Source organism: Genypterus blacodes, unplaced genomic scaffold (assembly GCF_046128005.1).
Source record: "Genypterus blacodes isolate CSIRO-AG114 ecotype Tasmania unplaced genomic scaffold, CSIRO-AGI_Gbla_v1 ptg000061l_1, whole genome shotgun sequence".
In the NCBI taxonomy this organism is placed as follows: domain Eukaryota; kingdom Metazoa; phylum Chordata; class Actinopteri; order Ophidiiformes; family Ophidiidae; genus Genypterus; species Genypterus blacodes.
In genome coordinates this window covers 4159850-4177984 of record NW_027466873.1, presented here as the reverse complement: position 1 = coordinate 4177984, position 18135 = coordinate 4159850, and the positions used below count along the sequence as shown (strand labels likewise).

The 18135-nt window shown below is 46.4% G+C and overlaps 1 protein-coding gene across 2 annotated transcripts; it reads right to left on the bottom strand.

The window, feature by feature from the left end:
• Nucleotides 1-130: 130 nt before the first annotated feature.
• LOC143003443 (rapamycin-insensitive companion of mTOR-like) lies at nt 131-17783 on the bottom strand. 2 transcript variants are annotated; one of them, XM_076154114.1, is made up of 37 exons: nt 17705-17783; nt 17532-17579; nt 15915-16012; nt 13404-13468; nt 13047-13178; nt 12857-12920; nt 12120-12246; nt 11807-11976; nt 11340-11407; nt 10872-10939; nt 10632-10714; nt 10130-10217; nt 9843-9933; nt 9649-9715; nt 9384-9464; nt 8979-9079; nt 8686-8851; nt 8055-8156; nt 7900-7946; nt 7665-7809; nt 7373-7572; nt 7081-7207; nt 6737-6901; nt 6408-6484; nt 6235-6313; nt 5995-6104; nt 5808-5895; nt 5600-5692; nt 5397-5503; nt 5067-5287; nt 3828-4911; nt 2820-3079; nt 2493-2696; nt 2266-2415; nt 1992-2115; nt 1773-1911; nt 131-1656 (listed from the first exon to the last, which is right to left on the bottom strand). In XM_076154114.1, the coding sequence occupies exons 1-37, from the start codon at nt 17751-17753 to the stop codon at nt 1576-1578; spliced, it is 5169 nt and encodes a 1722-aa protein (XP_076010229.1). In that variant the 5' UTR covers nt 17754-17783; the 3' UTR covers nt 131-1575. The 2 variants fall into 2 exon arrangements, with proteins under 2 accessions (XP_076010229.1, XP_076010230.1); XM_076154115.1 differs by having other exon boundaries at nt 7674-7809.
• Nucleotides 17784-18135: the final 352 nt, after the last annotated feature.

Here is an 18135-nt window from a genome sequence, read left to right as displayed (position 1 = left end):
TTGTTTTATTAACAATGCATCCCTTTGATAGGATTGTATGTTTCTTTAGGTCATCAATGCCCCAAAAACATACTGTACACATTTTACAAGGGAAACCACGATTCAGGCAAAAAAAAAAAAGAAACAAAAATCTTTTTAAATTATAATACAGTCTTGAGGAAAAAAATATAAATAAATTTTTTTCTTCTCTGGTTGAGCTCACTCTATGGTACAGACATATAATAAATAGATCGGATCTGACATCACTCAGCTGATCTACGTCATCTCTCTATGAGTCCATTCGTGTAGCAGCATTATAGCAAAAACAAGCCAATGGAAACAGAGATCCCCGTTCCCCTGGAAACCTTTTACAAATCCTTAAGTCATCACGCCCTCCCATCTCATCCAAATCATAGACAGTGATATTGCATCATGAAAACAGTTCCAGGGATAATTATATTCCTGCAACTTCGATGGCAGCATGTAATGGCAACCTATTCTTTAAAAAAGTCTTACAAGCAAGAGAGAGAAGATAAAGGTGACGTTACGACTTTGCCATGCTTGTTGCGCATGCAGTGGGGAGTGAAGCATGTAGGGTAAGAGGGCAGAGTGGGTTAGCTGCTGCGCTATACGTGTAGTCAGTAATGAGTCGCTCTACAAAATGGAGATGAGCTAAGCGGCGGCAGCGGAAAAAACATTAAAAAGGTCCCGTCCTAAGCAAGTAAAGGATGGCAAAGACTACATGCGATTCTGCACATGTATAGAGTTACGGGGTGGCGTGTGTATACCGCTTTAAGAAAATACAATACGAGAAGTGTTTTGATTGTCTGAGATATTAGAAAAGTTATTGGCTGTCTCTTCTGATGGGACGTCGGAAGCAGTGAGTGGAGAGAAGCGTGGGCGGGGGGGGTGTGAGGGTCGGGGTGGGGGTGTGAGGGGTGCGTACAGTATCTGAACAGAACAGATCGCAGGTGGGGGTGGGGGTGTGAACCAGGAAGGCTCTGGATAAAGTTTAAAACAGCAGAACAGTCTAGTGTTTCATTTCATAAGGGGGGGGGGGGGGGGGGACAGGGTAGCACAGGAGCGGAGGAATCAGCGGGCAGACACAAAGACATGCCGTACTCATTTAAGAAAACAACACCTCTGCAAAGATTAAAGGTTGGTCGAAGTCTTTTTTGTTTTTTTTTTCTTTAAAACACAGCTGGAGTCTCCATCTTTAGCGATCCAGCTCATCCTTAAGCGTACGTTAATGTATTACCGATTCATGTGGAAACAGTATTTGGTTCAACTGCTCCCCCTTATTCCTGTAATAAGAACAAAGAAGTCTGAAACGGCATTAGGCGTGTCAGGTTAAATTATGTTTACAGATACTGAAGACCTTTTGTTTCCAGCTCTAATTTGCCAGAAGGAAGGCGAGTGACAACATCTTCCTCCTCCTCCTCCTTGACGGACATGGTCGTCTGTTTTGAGCAACAGATGCATGCCGCATGCCTCCCAATCCTTATAGCCATACCTATTTGTCAGTCTTAGGCTCTTTTCAGGTTCGTACGGTGGCTGCACTTGAGGCTGTGCGGGGGAACGTGAGGGGGAGGACCATCAGGATTCTGCAGGAGGGCCGACGTCCTCTTCCACGGGTTTTGGTAGCTTTGTCAGGATTGCCTCTGCTTCCTCATACATCTGAAATAGGAAATGGAGATGGGGGGGGAGGGGGGATACATAATACATGAGATACTGTAGTAGCCACAAAGCTGCATTCTGTTTCAGAGACGGGGACGAGCATTGTGATCTCTTACTGGCATGAATTGCACATCCTGGAAGAGTTCTTGTATGAAGCGTCTTGAGGTCAGGCGAAACATACAGTGAGCTAAGAGGTGGGAAACTTCTGAGTACAGGCAGATGTCATCGAACGCATAGGGAAACTTCTCCTTTATCCTAAAGGGTTAAAGGGAGAGATTAAGCAACAGCTCCCAGATTGAGTGCAAATATCTGTGAGCAAAAGAGAGGAGCTTTACGTCAGCAGTCCAGTCTCGTGGCCTTTGGTTCCTACGGAGGAGCTGAGGTTGACGATGAGGCGAAGCACCTCCTTCCTCAGCAACACCCGGGAAGCTGGGCCTTCTTCTGACATTTGCTTGCCAACTGGAAGATAAACAAGGTTTGTGGTTAGATTGAGAGTTGGTGCCTCCCAGATCTAGCTTGCTAGAACACCTGATGAGGCTGAGCTGTGGATGGATCAGAGCTCAGCGCTGCGGCCCACAAGGAACACAACTGACTTGCTGCTGATCTTACCTATGACGACCTCAGCAGGAGTGGGCGTGTTACAGACGGAGCCTTGTGACACGGCGGCATCGCTGCAGCCCGACACCCCGGAGAATTTGGACTGAGGCATGACCTCCAGACGGCCGCTCTGGCCTCCCCATGACTGGAAGTCCACATATTCTGAACGGAGAAAACCCCATTACACTTTGCACTCGACGGGGTCCGTATTGATGATTGGCGTGTGTGTGCCTGCTCACCTGATCGAGAGTGTGTGCTGTTGATGAGTGGCTGTGTGGGATATCCCAGAACCAGGGCTCCCACACAGTACAGACAGTTTTCATCAGAGTGATCCTGCAGCCCCGTCTCTTCTGAACCATGAAGGCCGTTCTGTCCTTCCCCTCTGCTGGCCATCAGCTCAGAGATACTGAACTGCTGCTTGAGTACTGGGATAGATGGGCGATCTAAAGGAGGACACAGGCTCATTAAGAGTGTTGTACTAAACTTAATGTAGCCTTTTCCATGTCAGAAGAATCTTTTCAGAAGATTTATATTTATATAAGTATCAAGTAGAAAGTTGCTTTTACCATCTCCATCACCAAAGAGGAAGCGTTTCCTCTCTTCAGACGGAGGGCTGATCCTCTGCTGAAAGTAGGCCGTGTCTCTAATGTGGAACATATCCCCGATGTCCATGGGCAGAGCTAGGCCAACGTAGTCATCGTTGCACCCATAGGTGGCGCTGGAAACCATGGAGCGCACCGACGAGCAGCGATGGAGGGTGCTTTGGTTGATGGGGCTGAGTAACTCCTCCTTATCCAGAGAGGCAAAGCTCAGAGCCTTCAGAAACCTGGAGAGGCCCAGAGGAGATGCGTGTGAGAGGAGCAGGGGGGAGAGACTTGGACAGAAAGGGATCACGGGGAGCGAGGGAAAGTGTTAAAAACAACACAGACTTATTGAGCAGAGAGTGAGAAGAGAGCTACAAACATGTCAACACTTAACAGTTCTATATTTTGTTACACTCAGGGCTGCAGCTACAGGTCAGGTTGCCTCACTGAAGCTATGAGGAGAGAACTAAACTCACTCTACGGCAAAACAAGACCTGCTGGGTTTGACTTTGGAAGAAAAAGGAGGAAGGATGTTCACGTAAAGGGTTAAATAATAATTTGTCTCAGTGGAAAGAAAGGGATACAACTCTAAGAGGAGGGAACACTCAGTGATTGGCCTTTCTAGACGGGGGCTCACACACACTGAGGGGCTACAGGAGTCAAATGAAGAGGAGCGACGCTGCTGGCGTCGAGCTAAACTAGGTCTCTACACAGATGGACATGGGATTGGTCCACCCACCGCGGAATGACGTTTCTGGACAGTCTGCGGCAGGGACTTAATGCGGCCGGTTCTGTAGAGGGAACTGTCTTATCTGATAACCTGACAGGGACAACAGAATGTACACAACTCACTCACACCTGTCACTGCTGAGGGAACGCACAAACCACAAACCCTGACACTTTGGGTTCAGGATGAGGGAAAACACTTCAGGCAACCACAGAATGGAGATGATGAATGAAAGGTGTGTACTGACTGACTCAGTGACTCACCTGCGAGGTGTTAGCCTGGAGTCCAGGCTCCCAGTCTTCATGGTGATGGTGTCGGTGAAGAGCACGTCTTTAGCCGGTGACGCCAGAGCTTCGCTGTGAGACAAGGACGGGTGTATCCTCTGCTGCTGGAGCCTCTTCAGTGTGGCGTAACCCAGCGCGTCTCGCGGGCTGGTGTACATGAAACTACAGTCGGCCAGGCTCTTGATGGTGGTTACTGAGGGCGACTTGAGAGACTGAGCTCTGCGAGGGAGCGTGTGAGAGGAGCCAGGCGGTACCAGAGAGACAGAGGGGGACTTGGAGGAGGAGGACATGTGGTTGGTCTGAGCGTGGGGGGTGAGCGATGACAGCGTTTTGACAGTCTTGGCAGACACCACTGTGTTGAGGCTCACACAGTCGGAAGAGTCTGGCTCTGGGTCGGGTTGTTCAAGGTTCCCCACAGTCTCTCTGGAGGGGCTGGAGCTCATGGAGCTGATGCCGCTTGTGGTGGTGTCTGTGTTAAAGCTCTGGCTGCGGCTTTTAAACTGAGCCCCCCCTCCGCCCCCTCCCACATTGCCTCCACTAGACGAGGAGCCGCCGTCCCCTCCGGCCAGACGCTCTCGGCTGCTCTGCTCTCTCTCCCGGGTGGGGTTATCCACCGCCCCGAGTCCCAGACCCCCAGAGCCTCCTCCCCGGGCCAGCCTACCGTCCACCAGCTGCTCCTCTGAGCCCCCTCTGGTCCCCACAAAAGACGTCTCCAGACTGACTGTGGGACTCTTCGGCATTCCTCCGCCGTTGTACACAGAGGTGAAGACATCCGCCTGGTTTGAAGAGAAGACGGAGGGCTCGGTCACTGTCCTGTTCCGCCTCATGCTCCCGGTCTTGAGTTCAGTAGGGGTGCGGGAGCCTGTGGGCGTCTTGGGGTCGCTGGCAGAGCGCAGCTTCTTGCTCGGCAGGGACAGAGAGTTGAGAAAGCGGTTGCGGACAAAGCGTGTGGAGGCCAAGATTGTGAAAGGGCTGCGGTCCTTCACTGGTTTAGGGTGCAGATAGAAAGTGGACTCTTCCGACTGGTCCACATCACACTTGTCATCGTCCATGATGTACATGTCTATGAGCACAAGCAGTGGATTAAGATTGCATATTAGAGTGTTTAATGACCCAGGTCTCGCTATAACTAATATAATACATAAAACAACACGTAATGCAGATGAGACCATTCATCCAATTAAATAATGCAGGAATTTGCATTTCTGTGTGGCTTACTTGGTTGGGACTCGCTCTCACTGTTGTGACGGGAGCTGGTAGATTCAGAGTTTAAGCTGAGTGTGCTTGGTACCGAGGAAAGTTGCTGCGTGTCAACCTCTTCTGGAGTGACAGGCCACAGCGTCCTGCGACTGTGTCTGACAGCATCCCAACCATACTGCTTCAGCACCTCACAACCCTGTCTGGTCTTGGAGATCACACCCAACACATACACACATGTCCTGGGGAGCAGAGAGGAGAGTCAGCACACCTACTTCACTTTAAGTTAATTTCCAACATTTTCCCATTGTATGCTTGCTGTTTACAGACTTTGTGTGACAGAGTGCTTACCCTCGTACAGATAACACGTCACAGTGCTGAGCCAGCGCCAGGATGTCAGGAATGACATTCTCCTCCTGCAGGAGATTCAGACCCCAGTTTGAGGAGCCAATGTTGCCCTGCAAAGAAAACACATTTCCAGTTACAACCATGACTGTGAGAGAGGGCTCACAGATGTGATGTGATGCAATAAAGACAAAGAAACTGTGACTGACCAAGGCCCAGAGAGCCGCCTTCAGCTGTTTAATGCCCTCCCAGGTGTCCAGCATCGGGGAGCGAACAGTGTAGCTGAGGTCAGGAACAACACTCTGAAAACAGGTCGAAAAATAGATGTAAGGCGATATTAATAAAACAGTCAACCTCTTGCTCTTTAGCTCTTTAAAACCAACCTTAACAAGAGCTGTGATGAGCTTAAACAGTTACCTGAGCCTCCAGCAGATGGCAGCCTGTCTTATCATGGACCAGCTGCCCATAGAGGTGCACAGGCAGATAGACGTTTGGTCTTTGTAACCTAGGGTAAGAAAAATGGACATGAGAAACGCACAATGCACCCACACCTTTTGGGTAAAGATCAGTGATACATTTCCAAATCCAGCAGGACTCCTCTCACCTTTGGTTGCTGCGTCGGACATAGTTGTCTCCATCAACAGGTTTGCGGTACGTTGTTAGAGCTTCGTTCAGCTGCTCCTCTATCAGGTCTACATATTTCAGGTTGTATTCCTGCAAATTAAAAGGCATCATCACAGTGCAAATGTAAAACCTTTTACGGTGGGATCAGAGCCAATCACCGCAATAATGACACACAACACCCAAAGGAGGGGCTTTTTGCTTTTCTGCTAATCTCCTTTACCTTCTGCCATTTATCCAGCTGCTTGCTAACATAACCCCTCTCGTTGAGGTAGGAGAATCCTTTAGGAATGGACAGGAACCTAAACAGGAGAGAAAATGTATAGTATCATTATAAAAACGTCATATTGCTTTGTACTGTGTGTGGAAACCTGTGCAGTTGTGTTATACACCCACCTAAGGAGCAGCAGCAGGCCTTTGTCACCCAGGTGAGAAAGAGCTGGTTTAAGCTGGATTAAAGCGTGGAGATTCGCCTATCGACCAGAAAAGAAACAGTCACTCACACAACGCCACCGGCAACATAGAAACAGAACACACACCCACAGCTCAATCTGTAAGGTTACATGACTCAACAATGCACCTCAGTCTCAATTTAGGGGCTCAATCCTATGAAGTCCACATTACTAGACTTCTTTCCACATTTGACAACAATCCCTGATTCCATCATAACACCGTGACAGGAAACCTTTGATATTTACTGAAATGTGTGTTTTTTTGCTAGTCACCTTGTCCTCACAGGCCTCGTCGAGTATGTCCAGGGCCTCCATGGACACGGCTTTATTGTGATCGTGGAGCTGTGTGACCAGCAGCTCCATGCCCCAGCTGCTGAAGAACTCCACGCCTGCGCGCAGCAGCACACGGAGGTGCTTGGTGCCATACAGCCTGCACGTCTATGGAAGAACAAGAGACATCCTTAACAAAGTCGGGTGGTATTTCTTACAGGCGTTTTTAAAAATGTTTTGAATGAAATTACAATCTCAGTGTGATACAGAATTCCGTAACTGTTTCCTCGCCAATCTGAGGTACCTGTGAGGTGAAACTGTACAGTGAAATTCAGAGCATTTCTTACATCAGAAGCAGCAGTGAGGATCTTGGAGAGGATCACTCTGGACAGGCCGTCTCTGCTGTAGTCCAGTGTGGACACGGCCAGTTTCAGCACAGCATCCTGGTTCTTCGCAGAGCACAGGTTCAGCAGGCTGCAGGCACAAACGCATACAAAGATTCCTTAGTGATCAAAATGGAATGCGAGGAAATTGATCACATATGTTTTTTAACCTCCATGTCTGCCAGTGTTACCCTACGCCACCTGGGGAAAGCTAAAACATTCTGCCGTGATTTCCTGTACCATGGTGCGGACTCACCACTGAAACAGGCCACATTTCTCCAGCATTTTGACGCCCTGTGGGTGTGCAGAAAGTGTTCCGAGGAAGAGAAAGTAGTGCTGGCTGAGCGTGGTGAGCAGGCCGTTACTCTGCAGGCAGCGCTCTGACTTCAGCCCCGACGAAGAAGACAGCCACGACACCATGTCCTTGACCAGCTCCTCCAAGTAACCCTGGCCGTCCTGGGAACGGAAAAGAGACAAAGGACAAGAAGGTCAGAGAATAACCTAAAGCAAAAGTGAACGTATGTGTGGTTTTGAGCGCTTATGCTTACACTCCTAACCTCATCAGACTCCATGAGGAACTCGACAAACTGACAGCCGACCACAGTGAGTTGCCTGGCCTTAAGGTGATCCAGCTCCAGCCCTGCATACAACTTACTGCTGGGCTTATAGAAGTACAGCAGCCTCCGCACAAACCTGGATCACAGCAAAAACACAGGGAAGGATTCAGGACAAGATCTCACAAGATCTAAAAGTCAAATGACTTTTCATGACAAGTGATCTCACCTGTGCATCTGTTCATCCTTGTTGTTCCTGAGGTTTACATTTGGCCACTGGGAGAGAAAAAACAACATTTAAGCATAAAGACAGACGAAAAGTCACGGTATGGACACAACTGTCTGTGTGAAGCAGTCAGTGGTGCTCAGTAAGAAGGGCGGCACCTTGAGGATGGTGGCAATGAGCAGCCAGTTCCACTCCAGGTTCTGCTTGTGGTTGAGAATTTGACTGTCTCTCAGGTTCATCATCAGTGCCTCCTCTGTGTCCTGCATGCACACGCACACGCACACGCACACACACACACACACACACACACACACACACACACACACACACACACACACACACACACACACACACACACACACACACACGACAAGCTGTTAATGAAAATGTTACTTGAAACTGGTAATCACCATTTACATGACTATGGTCTTCCAAAAGATTTGTACGACTAATGCAGTGGAACCCAAAGTGGGGGGCGCAGAGCTACTGCAGAGGGGGCGCGGTGCGGGATCGGAAGAGGAGCGATATGAATAAAACACATTTTAGAATGATGCCCGGGAGTCTGGCTACAATGAGGATTAAATGCTGTAACAGAAGGGACAATATGTGCTTGAGCTTGACATAGCTCAAGATAAAGGATATGGAAAACAGGTTGGGGACAAAGAGTTCCAGCTTTTTACATGTAAGGGAAAAGGCTCTTCTAACAGCTAAATCATTTAAGGATGAACAAAATACAGGAATAAGAAGAATAGGATTCCTGCTGAAACAGTAGGCACGGTCATGAATTACCTTGATGACATAGATGTCCCTGTAAGCCCGGGAGTGTGACTCTCTGCGGCTATGCGAGGTCACAGACTTGCGGATGATATGATCCAGGTAAAGACTGTGTGGCCTTAACCCTTTCTTCTTCTTCTCGTGAAAACGCTTCAGATTGTTGACGGCTGCACTTGCCCGACTGGAACAGAAACAGTGGAGACAAGTGGAATATGAGCTCTGTTAACTTTTTTTGCAGAATTTGTAACCGACAATGAATTGTAAGGCCGAATACAGGTGTGCACGTGTGTGAGTGCAGGTACACTTACAGGCGTTTCTCCTGTGCAATGTCAAAGGAGGCTGCCATGTTGATGAGGGTGGGAAGGCAGTGCAGGTGGTGACTGTGGGAATGAGGAAGGATTGTGTTTGCCTAAACAAGAGGAAGATGGGTAGGGGGAAAAAGTAAAGGTGTATTAGCAGTGTATTGATGTCCTAGCAACTCAGTCCTTACAGCTTTTAAATATGTAGAAACTCATCACACTCATCCGCACACTCAACCCAGCGGGGAGCTTCGCATTTAAAAAAAATTTTCCAAATGAGACCTCCAGAATGGGCTTGAAGACTTAAATGTAGATCTTAAATGTAGTGTTAGTCTCTCCCTGATAAAGGCAGCTTATGCCCAAACACAACGTTTTGAACTTTTGTATCCCTGCCAGTGAGCTGGTGCACATTACCATGTGTAATAGCTCTCCCAAGAGGATGGTGGCTCTGACGGCAAGCTGATCATCACTGCTGGTCACCACTTCAACCAGACCCTGAGTGTGACAAATGAGGAATAAGGGCTTGATTTCAGATCAATATTAACAAACGCAACATTGTAAATATAGCAGTAAAGTTATACGGAGGTATTCATAAACTACTTTATAGAAACTCTTCAATGTTATATCGATGACATAAGTCAAATTAAGCCCAATTATACATGTATGTTGTTCAACTCACTTCTAATAACGAACTGTTGATGAACGAGGACAAGACAAATGCCAGGTAGTTGTCCATCAGATCAGGCCTGATAACACAAACAGAAAACAATCACTTGATGCCAGATGATAGATTGTGAGCTGGCGGTGCAGCCTTTAATGATTTGCCAAAGTTCAACCGATTGCGTTTCCACGACCTATGTGACAGTCTCTAACCTGGAGCGGGCCCGGTGGGGGAGAATGATTTTAGCCTCGGCTGCAATAAACCCATCAGACAGTCTCCAGCTGTCCTGGAACCTGGAGGGGTCTGAAATAGACCAGAGCAAAGAATATCATGGGCTGACTCAGGTTCAAAGAAGATTTTCATGTCAAACTGCTTTATTACTAAAAACTAAAAAATGAATTTGGAACAGTGTACACACAGAAGGCCCACATCTCTTGGGAACCACGATGCTGGAATACTAAAAATTGAAATCTGACAAAAACTTTGCTGGTATCCTTACCAACACTTAGAAGAGCCTCTGTGAAGTCTTGTGTTGCAATAGGCAGCGGCAGCCTGAAGACCTCATATAACACCTCCAACAAGCCTTTCTGTAGGGCAAATCACATTAAAGCAATCAGACACAAACAAGTCTGACGCAGCACAAAGTACAGCAAAGCTCAGCAAAGCTCTTTCAATATCCTAAAGCCCTGTGTAAGACAGCACTCTCAACTATTTAACAACAGCCTAGGACACGGACACTCTCTAAACAGGATCCATCCACTCAAAAAAAGATGCAAGCCAAGCCTCTTTGGCAAATATAACGACCTGAAATCACTACCGACTGTTACACTGATTAAATATTGCCACAAAATATGCAAAACAAAGCCTGATAAGAGAAATCGTACTGAGAAATACAAGGAATACAGTACAGAAACTTTACGGGAAGTCTGAAATACACACATAGTTCTTTATACCGTATGTACCAAAATGATCATGCGGTCTGCAGCTGATTCAATACTCACCCTAACTTCCATATTTGGTATGCAAAGTAAACCAATTAAAGATTGGATCCCAGCATTTCCAGTCTTGCATAAGTTGATAATCCCTACAAAGAAAGACATTGATCATCATCGATTAAACATTGAAAAAATATACCAACTTCGTACACATTTCTGACTTTAAAATAACTACATTCCTCTTAAATATATTATCAATATGAACAACGTCTGTGCATGTGTCAATCAAGAGTGCTGGGGCCTTACCAGACCAGGAGCGGAAGGCTGCTACTATGGCCATTCTACTTGACAAGAAACGGGCCTCTCTGTCTTCCCTAAGGAGACAAACACATATACAAAGAGAATATTAACTACTCCGTGAGCACAGTATCATAACGATTCATTTCTACACTGCAAAGGCAAGCGAGCCAAAAGGAGCCAAAGAAAATTGAGCTAAAAGTGAAAGAAATCCGGGAAAAGGTTTGTCTCTTCAATGGCCTTTTAAAGATGACAGTGATAAATCTGGTTGGGCTATTCAGGCGAGTCATTGTGGAGTCAAGCAGCCCTGATAACAAGGGTCATATCACAAGAACACTATACAAACCCTCAACTTTGTCAATGCTTGGTGTTACCAATATAGGAACACGGAAAACAGTAAACAGTAGGAAATGTCAGAACACTATCTTTTTGTTTCCACTGTAACGCTCACACTCTTCCCTCCCCCCACACACTCACTTGAGCTGCCCTTCAGCCATGTCTGCATTGTGACGGTAGTGAAAATCTGTGAAAGGCGCAAGGATTTGCTGGAGAACAGAACAGAACACACATACCAGATGGATTAGTACAAACGACAACAGAAAACAACAAGCACTCCAACATTATTTAAGGTTCTTCACAACTACATGGGCAGATCTGTAAATATCCAATCCCCCCCTCCAAAACACACCACACTGCAATAATAACAACTTTCCATAGATGTCACATGACATCTGCGTGGCTATTATGAGTGGAGTGATGAAACGCCTTGATCCCAGGTATCCGTTTACAGACAATGTGGCTTTATATGAATGTTGTAACTGATTACTATAAGCTCCATGGGAAAGAGACGGGCAACCTGCAACTGCTAATCCCGTCTCTGGAATGACTCCCAGCGTAAACAGTAGCTCCCGTCGAGCCTGTGGGTGTACGGGGGTGGAGCGTACCTCTAGTTCGACGTCGACGCGCACATACTGGCGCGTGCGTGGGTGGTTGAGTAGGTGGAGGATGGTGGTGGTGAGGGCCTCGTTGATGCGGCTCAGCTGACAGTCGATCACACTCTTGAGGATGGTGCTGAGGCCTCCCCTTTTGGCAACCACCTCTGGGTTCTTCAGTGCTACAGTGGAGACACCCAATACAGGCGTTATCGTATACTGTACGTTATCTTTGCCGTTTGCTGCGTCGGAACACCTGGAATTAATCAGAAGTGCAAGCGTGTCTTTATTCACACTGACACACTGATTTAACAAAGCCCCTCACCTAGCTCACAGACGATGGCGATGGCCGCTCGGACCATGCGATCTCTCTCCTGTAGTCCATCGGTTCCCACGGCAATGAGTGAGTTCGTGATGGAGGTGGGGAAAAGCAACGCGTTGATGGTGATAATCTAAAAAAAGGAAGGGGGACAGGGTGGGAAAAAAGCATGAGTCATTAAATCTGGCTTAAAAATGTAAATACCAGGAATGTGGGGGCGGGGATGGGGGGCATTCTTTTTTGGAGGCCATCTTCTACTGGACTGTTCAGAAGATTTTGGAACGTTCAAATATCTGACCAATGCTCATACTGCTCAGAGCTGACACATATTCACACTACTTAAAATCCCAGCAATAAGAGATACATACTGCATTTGTACCATAGAGGCCAGGCTAGATGTGATTGAATGAACACAAGGGGTTTATGTTGCTGCCGGTATTAGCCAATACTCATTTCCTGAAAGCAGAGCTTGACCCTGCGTGCTTGTCTGTGTGTGTGCGCGTGTGTGTGTGTGTGTAGAATGTTTACAGTAAAGTACAGAAAGAGCTATAAATATCCTTGCCTGCAGACTTGTGCAAACTGTTTGCACACTTGCACTGCTGCTAACACAGTGACCACGCTGATGGTACTGTGCTTCCTCCAGTGGACAATGTCTCTCCAAATGAAATTAAGCAAACAACCCACCCTTGACCTTTATGTGCAGAGGGGCATAGCACCATATACAGTAGATCATATTATCTTACCTTTCGGACAAGTCTGAGAGCCTGAGTCCTCTCGCCCTCATTGCTCTGCTGGATGTCAATGCACCTGAAGCAAACACGGTGAAATCATCAGTCATTTCCATTTTCATACCTAATGTGCATTGATCCACAATGTTAAAGGGTTAGTCAGCCAGCAATCCACAGAGGGGTGCGGTCAGAGCAGGACTCTCACCTGGCTATCAAATAGTCCACCTGTAGTCTGAGGACCTTCTGTAACACAGTTGTATCTCGAATAAGGTAGCGCAGAGCGCGCAACCCTGCGGCTCGCACCTCCTTAGCTTCATTCAGCAGAGCTAGCCGCAGACTAGGGGTTAAAAAGATCAAACACTTCAACAAATCCACAACAGCAAAACAGACAACTTCCTAAATTAATACAGCCAATGGTAACATTAGACAATGACGATCTACTGAGTCCGACTCAAAAGCAACTGTCTGCGTAACAAACCGGAGAAATGATGTGAAAACTCGCTACATTTAGGCGTAAAGTACACGATGTACAATCATCTCCTTTGGTTTGTCAAACACTTACCAAATGATGATTTCTTCATATGTATACCCAAACTTTTCCTCATGGTGGCCAATGTTGCATAGCAGCTACAACACAAAGACAGAGTGAGATAAGAATCATTTACATCACAACACAACTAATGCATTTGTATTTAACATTGGTTCGGATGAAATGTAAGGCATGATGGTAGGAACAAGATGGGTTATGTGTGTATATGTAATGGCTCTATGCAGCTAAATGGTGGTGGAGGAGTCTGTTGTCTGTTGAAAGATAACCTTTTGGTGTATGTCATCCTAACTGAATGATACTTTCAATGTTGGTGGACAGAGTGAGTAATTAGGAAAGTGTTTGGACAATGAGCTCATAGATTCACATATGGGACTTGTGTCATCCTTAATGGTATGCTGGTTCTGTGTGCATGTGCTTGTTGTTTGGTATGGTATTGCGTGTATAGCCACAGTCAGCTACACGCAAATGTTTACTGCAAGGTATCGTACACGAGGCCTGGAAGTCAGCCCAGACCTATGAACTGCAAGCTACAGCAGTTCAGTCATGACACATCCATCTTTACTGAGAGGCCCACAGACAGTTGGTATGGACAAGATTTGAAATGTATTTGCACAAAAGCACTTCAGCATAAAAATAGTAAGGCGGAAACACTCAACAGGCAAGCCTTAACCAACTACAGCACAAATTAAATCCAACATCATTGCTATTACTATAATCCCTACTACATCAAAAATGTAGTCCGCAAATCTAAAATGTCCCAAAGCAGTAAAGTAATCTTTATCAACCAAATATGAGAAAGCCATGACAGGTTGCAACAGCTCTATAAATGGCCTAAGCTCATCTTCTACATCATGTACTACAGAGCACGTTGGAGAAGAGATGGAGCAGGGATGGAATGGGTGAACACAAGGCGTGGCGAGTGAGGGGTTGTTTGGGACCGGCTATGATGTCAGAGCCCAAGCAGGCAGGAGGAGGGGACACGGGAGAGGGGCATGTGACATTCTCCAGGGGGATTAGGTCACCCTCACTGTCCTGAAACCCTTATAAGGAATCAGAGGCCTGGTGTTCTCACAGACAGACACACACAGACAGACACACACACACACACACGCCACAGCTCTTACCCTCCTGTCAGTTGTAAACAAGAGAGCCAGGTGTAGGAACTGCTGGCAGGCTGGCACTCAGCCCTTACCCTGTTACAGCACTGACTACAGAGAGTGGCTTCCTAAAAGCACCAGACTGGCTGGTTAGGCTGCGTCTAATAACGGGTCAAAGTGTGTCTGTGTCCTTCACACAAAAATGGCTTCGGACAGCTCAGCAGAAATCAGCAAATATCACAAGAGAAATAAAGGTCAGAGTCGGACGGTCTTCCAAACAGTTTTCGACGTTTCTCAATGGTAAACACTTTACCTCATACTTTCAGTATCTCTTTATTGCAATGCAAAGTAACGGGCAATTCGGTGTCACTGTGCATGTCCTTAAGAGAGCGAAAGCAGAAAAACACCCACTCGACCAGTTACAATTCGGTCAGTCTCCAGTCTACCTCTCCTGTACCAATACCATGAAAACAGAAATAACCGAGCAGACTTTCTTCTTCTGAGCGACAGACACTGACAATCACAAACCACCGCATCACTTCGGCAACGGACTCAAGAGGAGTAGTGAGTGAGAGGTGAGGAAGGATCTCGGGCTGCACGTAAGAACAAAATAATGGTTTTAAACAAAAACAAGATTGCCTGTTATTACACCGTGCGCCCTCTTTGTGGCCTTCCGTGCACAAACAGTTGCAATTTACAGCTAGAAACAACAAAACATTTTGGTGAACAGAGGTTTGAATAACAGAGTTCATAAGAAAAATATGCAGACATAGAAAATCTCTGGTTGCAAAGTTAGAGTGCTGCTCTTGATGCACATTAGGTCAGAGCGTTTCCCATCTCTGGGGCTCCTGTTACATTCACTGTCCGCATCACAATGACAGGCACAGCTCGGCCTGCTGGCAGCAACACCCAAGAGGAGAAGACCGAGGAGAGGTCAGCGGTGGCATTACGGAGGAGGAGGAACACAAATGGTCGGGCTTTAAATCTATCCTAACAAATACGGGTTTTAAAGGCACAGTCTGCGATCTGGCTGTGAACAAAACTCAGCCTACAGCCAAACATCTAAGCACAGGGTTAGGTGGTTTAGTCACCGCAAATGTGTGTGAGAGGTCTTGTAACACACAGACTGTTGCTGATGTTGTCTGATGCTCCCTAATGTTTGTTTACATCAGTATTGTTTGTAAAAAGTAAAGTCATTACAAGTACACAGAATGATTATTACATTATATATGCATATGTTTCTTATAAACCTCTCTTCAATAGTATAGGTCCAGTTGGCGCCAATTTGAATGGAGCTTTAATGGTGGTGTGGTCTCGGTTGTGGATCAATTCTCACTTTTGCCACCAAGTTAACTTATTTATCTCACAAGTATCTGCACTGATCTAATGAACCCGTGCCTGTAAACATCACAGTTGGCAGCTTTACCTTAATGAAGTTGTTCAGGTGGCCCAGTTTACGCATGTTACTGACTCCATGCGGTTTGGCCACATTTTGAAGTATTTCACAGAAGTTTTCTGACGGTTCTGCAGGAGAATGAAAGGGAAACACAATGTAACTAAGACAAGCGTTAAGCCGTATTGACACAACATCAGCCAGTGAACCGTAACTGATATGTTGCAGGAAGGAAGCTGGATTAACTGGTCAAATTAATGAAGTGTGTACACTAAAAACATTGGTGGAGACAGTTAAAAGCAGGGAAGGGTTATTTGTCTTGAATTTTCTAAACAAACTAACATGACAAAGGAGTATATTCTTGTCAACAATCGGCCTGCGGGGAAACAAACCTCAGCTCTTTCAAAGTTAAAGTAAAGTCTGCACAAAATTGGACAATATATGTTTAAAGAGCAGACAGAGCAGCCTCCACTAAACAACAACAACATACCAACGAGGAAGAGCTGGGTAGGGATCAATTAGTCAAACAATAAAGGCCTGTTTCAGCCAAGACACTGATTACTATAAACAGCTATAAACAGGCAACCACACGCTTCACATGCCCTCTAGCAATCTTTATTTAGTAAAGCTGTTCAACCGATTATTACAATAATAACAATGACAGTGATGACAAATCTATCTCATATTAGATTTTGAATATAATAATAGCCCAACAGAACATGATTAGGCACATGTTAGGATGGTGGGCAGAGGTCTGTTCTCCTGCCAATGGATTTAGGTCACGTTGAGGTTTTGTCCTATGTAACAAGGCCGGCAGACAAATCTTGCCTCTCTAGACTCTGAGAAAGAATTTGGGGCCAGATGTGACACGTTGGGCTCCACGGTTACAGATGCTGCTAGATCATCAGGAAGACTTTGAGCTCCCACTACACAAATCTAGTATCTGGATCATTGTTCTTGTGCACATATGCTGATTTGAGAGAATGTGAGGTTGATCCCAGACCCGATCAAACAGGATGAACATGTTACTGTCACCTATTTGCTCGCATGTTTCCTGAAGGTTTTGATTTCTCCCCCCCCCCTTTATCCGTCGTTTCGGATGTAAACAATTTCGTAGTTATGTGGCGAGAATAAACCTCTGCTGTCATGTAAACAAACAGGTATGCGGTGCCGCTGCAGATCTGCCCAGCCTGTGCAGCTGTGTGGGGGGAAAAACCTTCAGTGCGCACCCTCGCTTCAACGCTACAAGCTTCTTAGCTAGCATCCCTCAAACATAATTTCTCCTCCAGCCAGCAATGACGAGTACACGACTACACCACTTATGTCTGGCGGAGTAAATAACAGCCTTTAGTTCCCACTCAACCAATCATAACAACAGAGCGACGTCACGGCTGGTTAGCTGTGGGCAGAGAGCTAACGCTAACTCAGCTAGTTAGTTAGCTCGCTAACGCCTGTTAATGATACTGCTGGCAGTGTTATCAGATGAAACAGAGAGACATCACTGATGGAAGAACAATGACAACGACCCGAGGAGAGCCCAGCCCAGCCCCGACCGGGTTTTCCCCTCCACAGAGCCGCTGTTTTGCCGAACTGCCCCTCATCCATTTTGAACAATAATCGCTTTGAGTGTGGTGTGATGAAGCCTCTTACCTCTGCTCAGATCGAGCGGTACGTTCTCCTCCCCGCTGTCATTCCGACCTGACAAAAACACACACCGCGAACGCTGTGAGGAAACAGTCTAAAGTCCTCGCGTAGCTAATAAAATCCATTGTTTCAAAATGTAATTATTATAGACAGCAGTAAAGCGAGTTTTTAATGCTTACCTCGCATCCGAAGACTCCGGATAGGACGGCCGCGGAAGCTGGCCGCCATGTTTCCAGGAACATACACAACACCGGAAACTTCGTGGATTCTCGCGAGAAAATGGGACAACGGGGGTTGTCTGTGGGCTTGGCTTGACGGAGCTGCAGCAGACCCTCACTGATCCCGCTAACGCTGCGGATTCATCTGATTGAAGATGAAAACAGAAATCTGACCTGCCTAAAGCATCACGCTCAGCGAAGAGAGGGGATTATAAAAATTAAAGGGGCTTAAACATGAAACTAAAAATAAAAATAACGTTCCCTTACCGTCATCCCGAGTAGGTTAATGTGCAATATTAGTCAACGTCATCGTTTGGTTACCGTGGTACCCTCCCAAACCTTCCTTATATCGTACCACCTCATCAAACTACATCATTATTATTTATTATTAT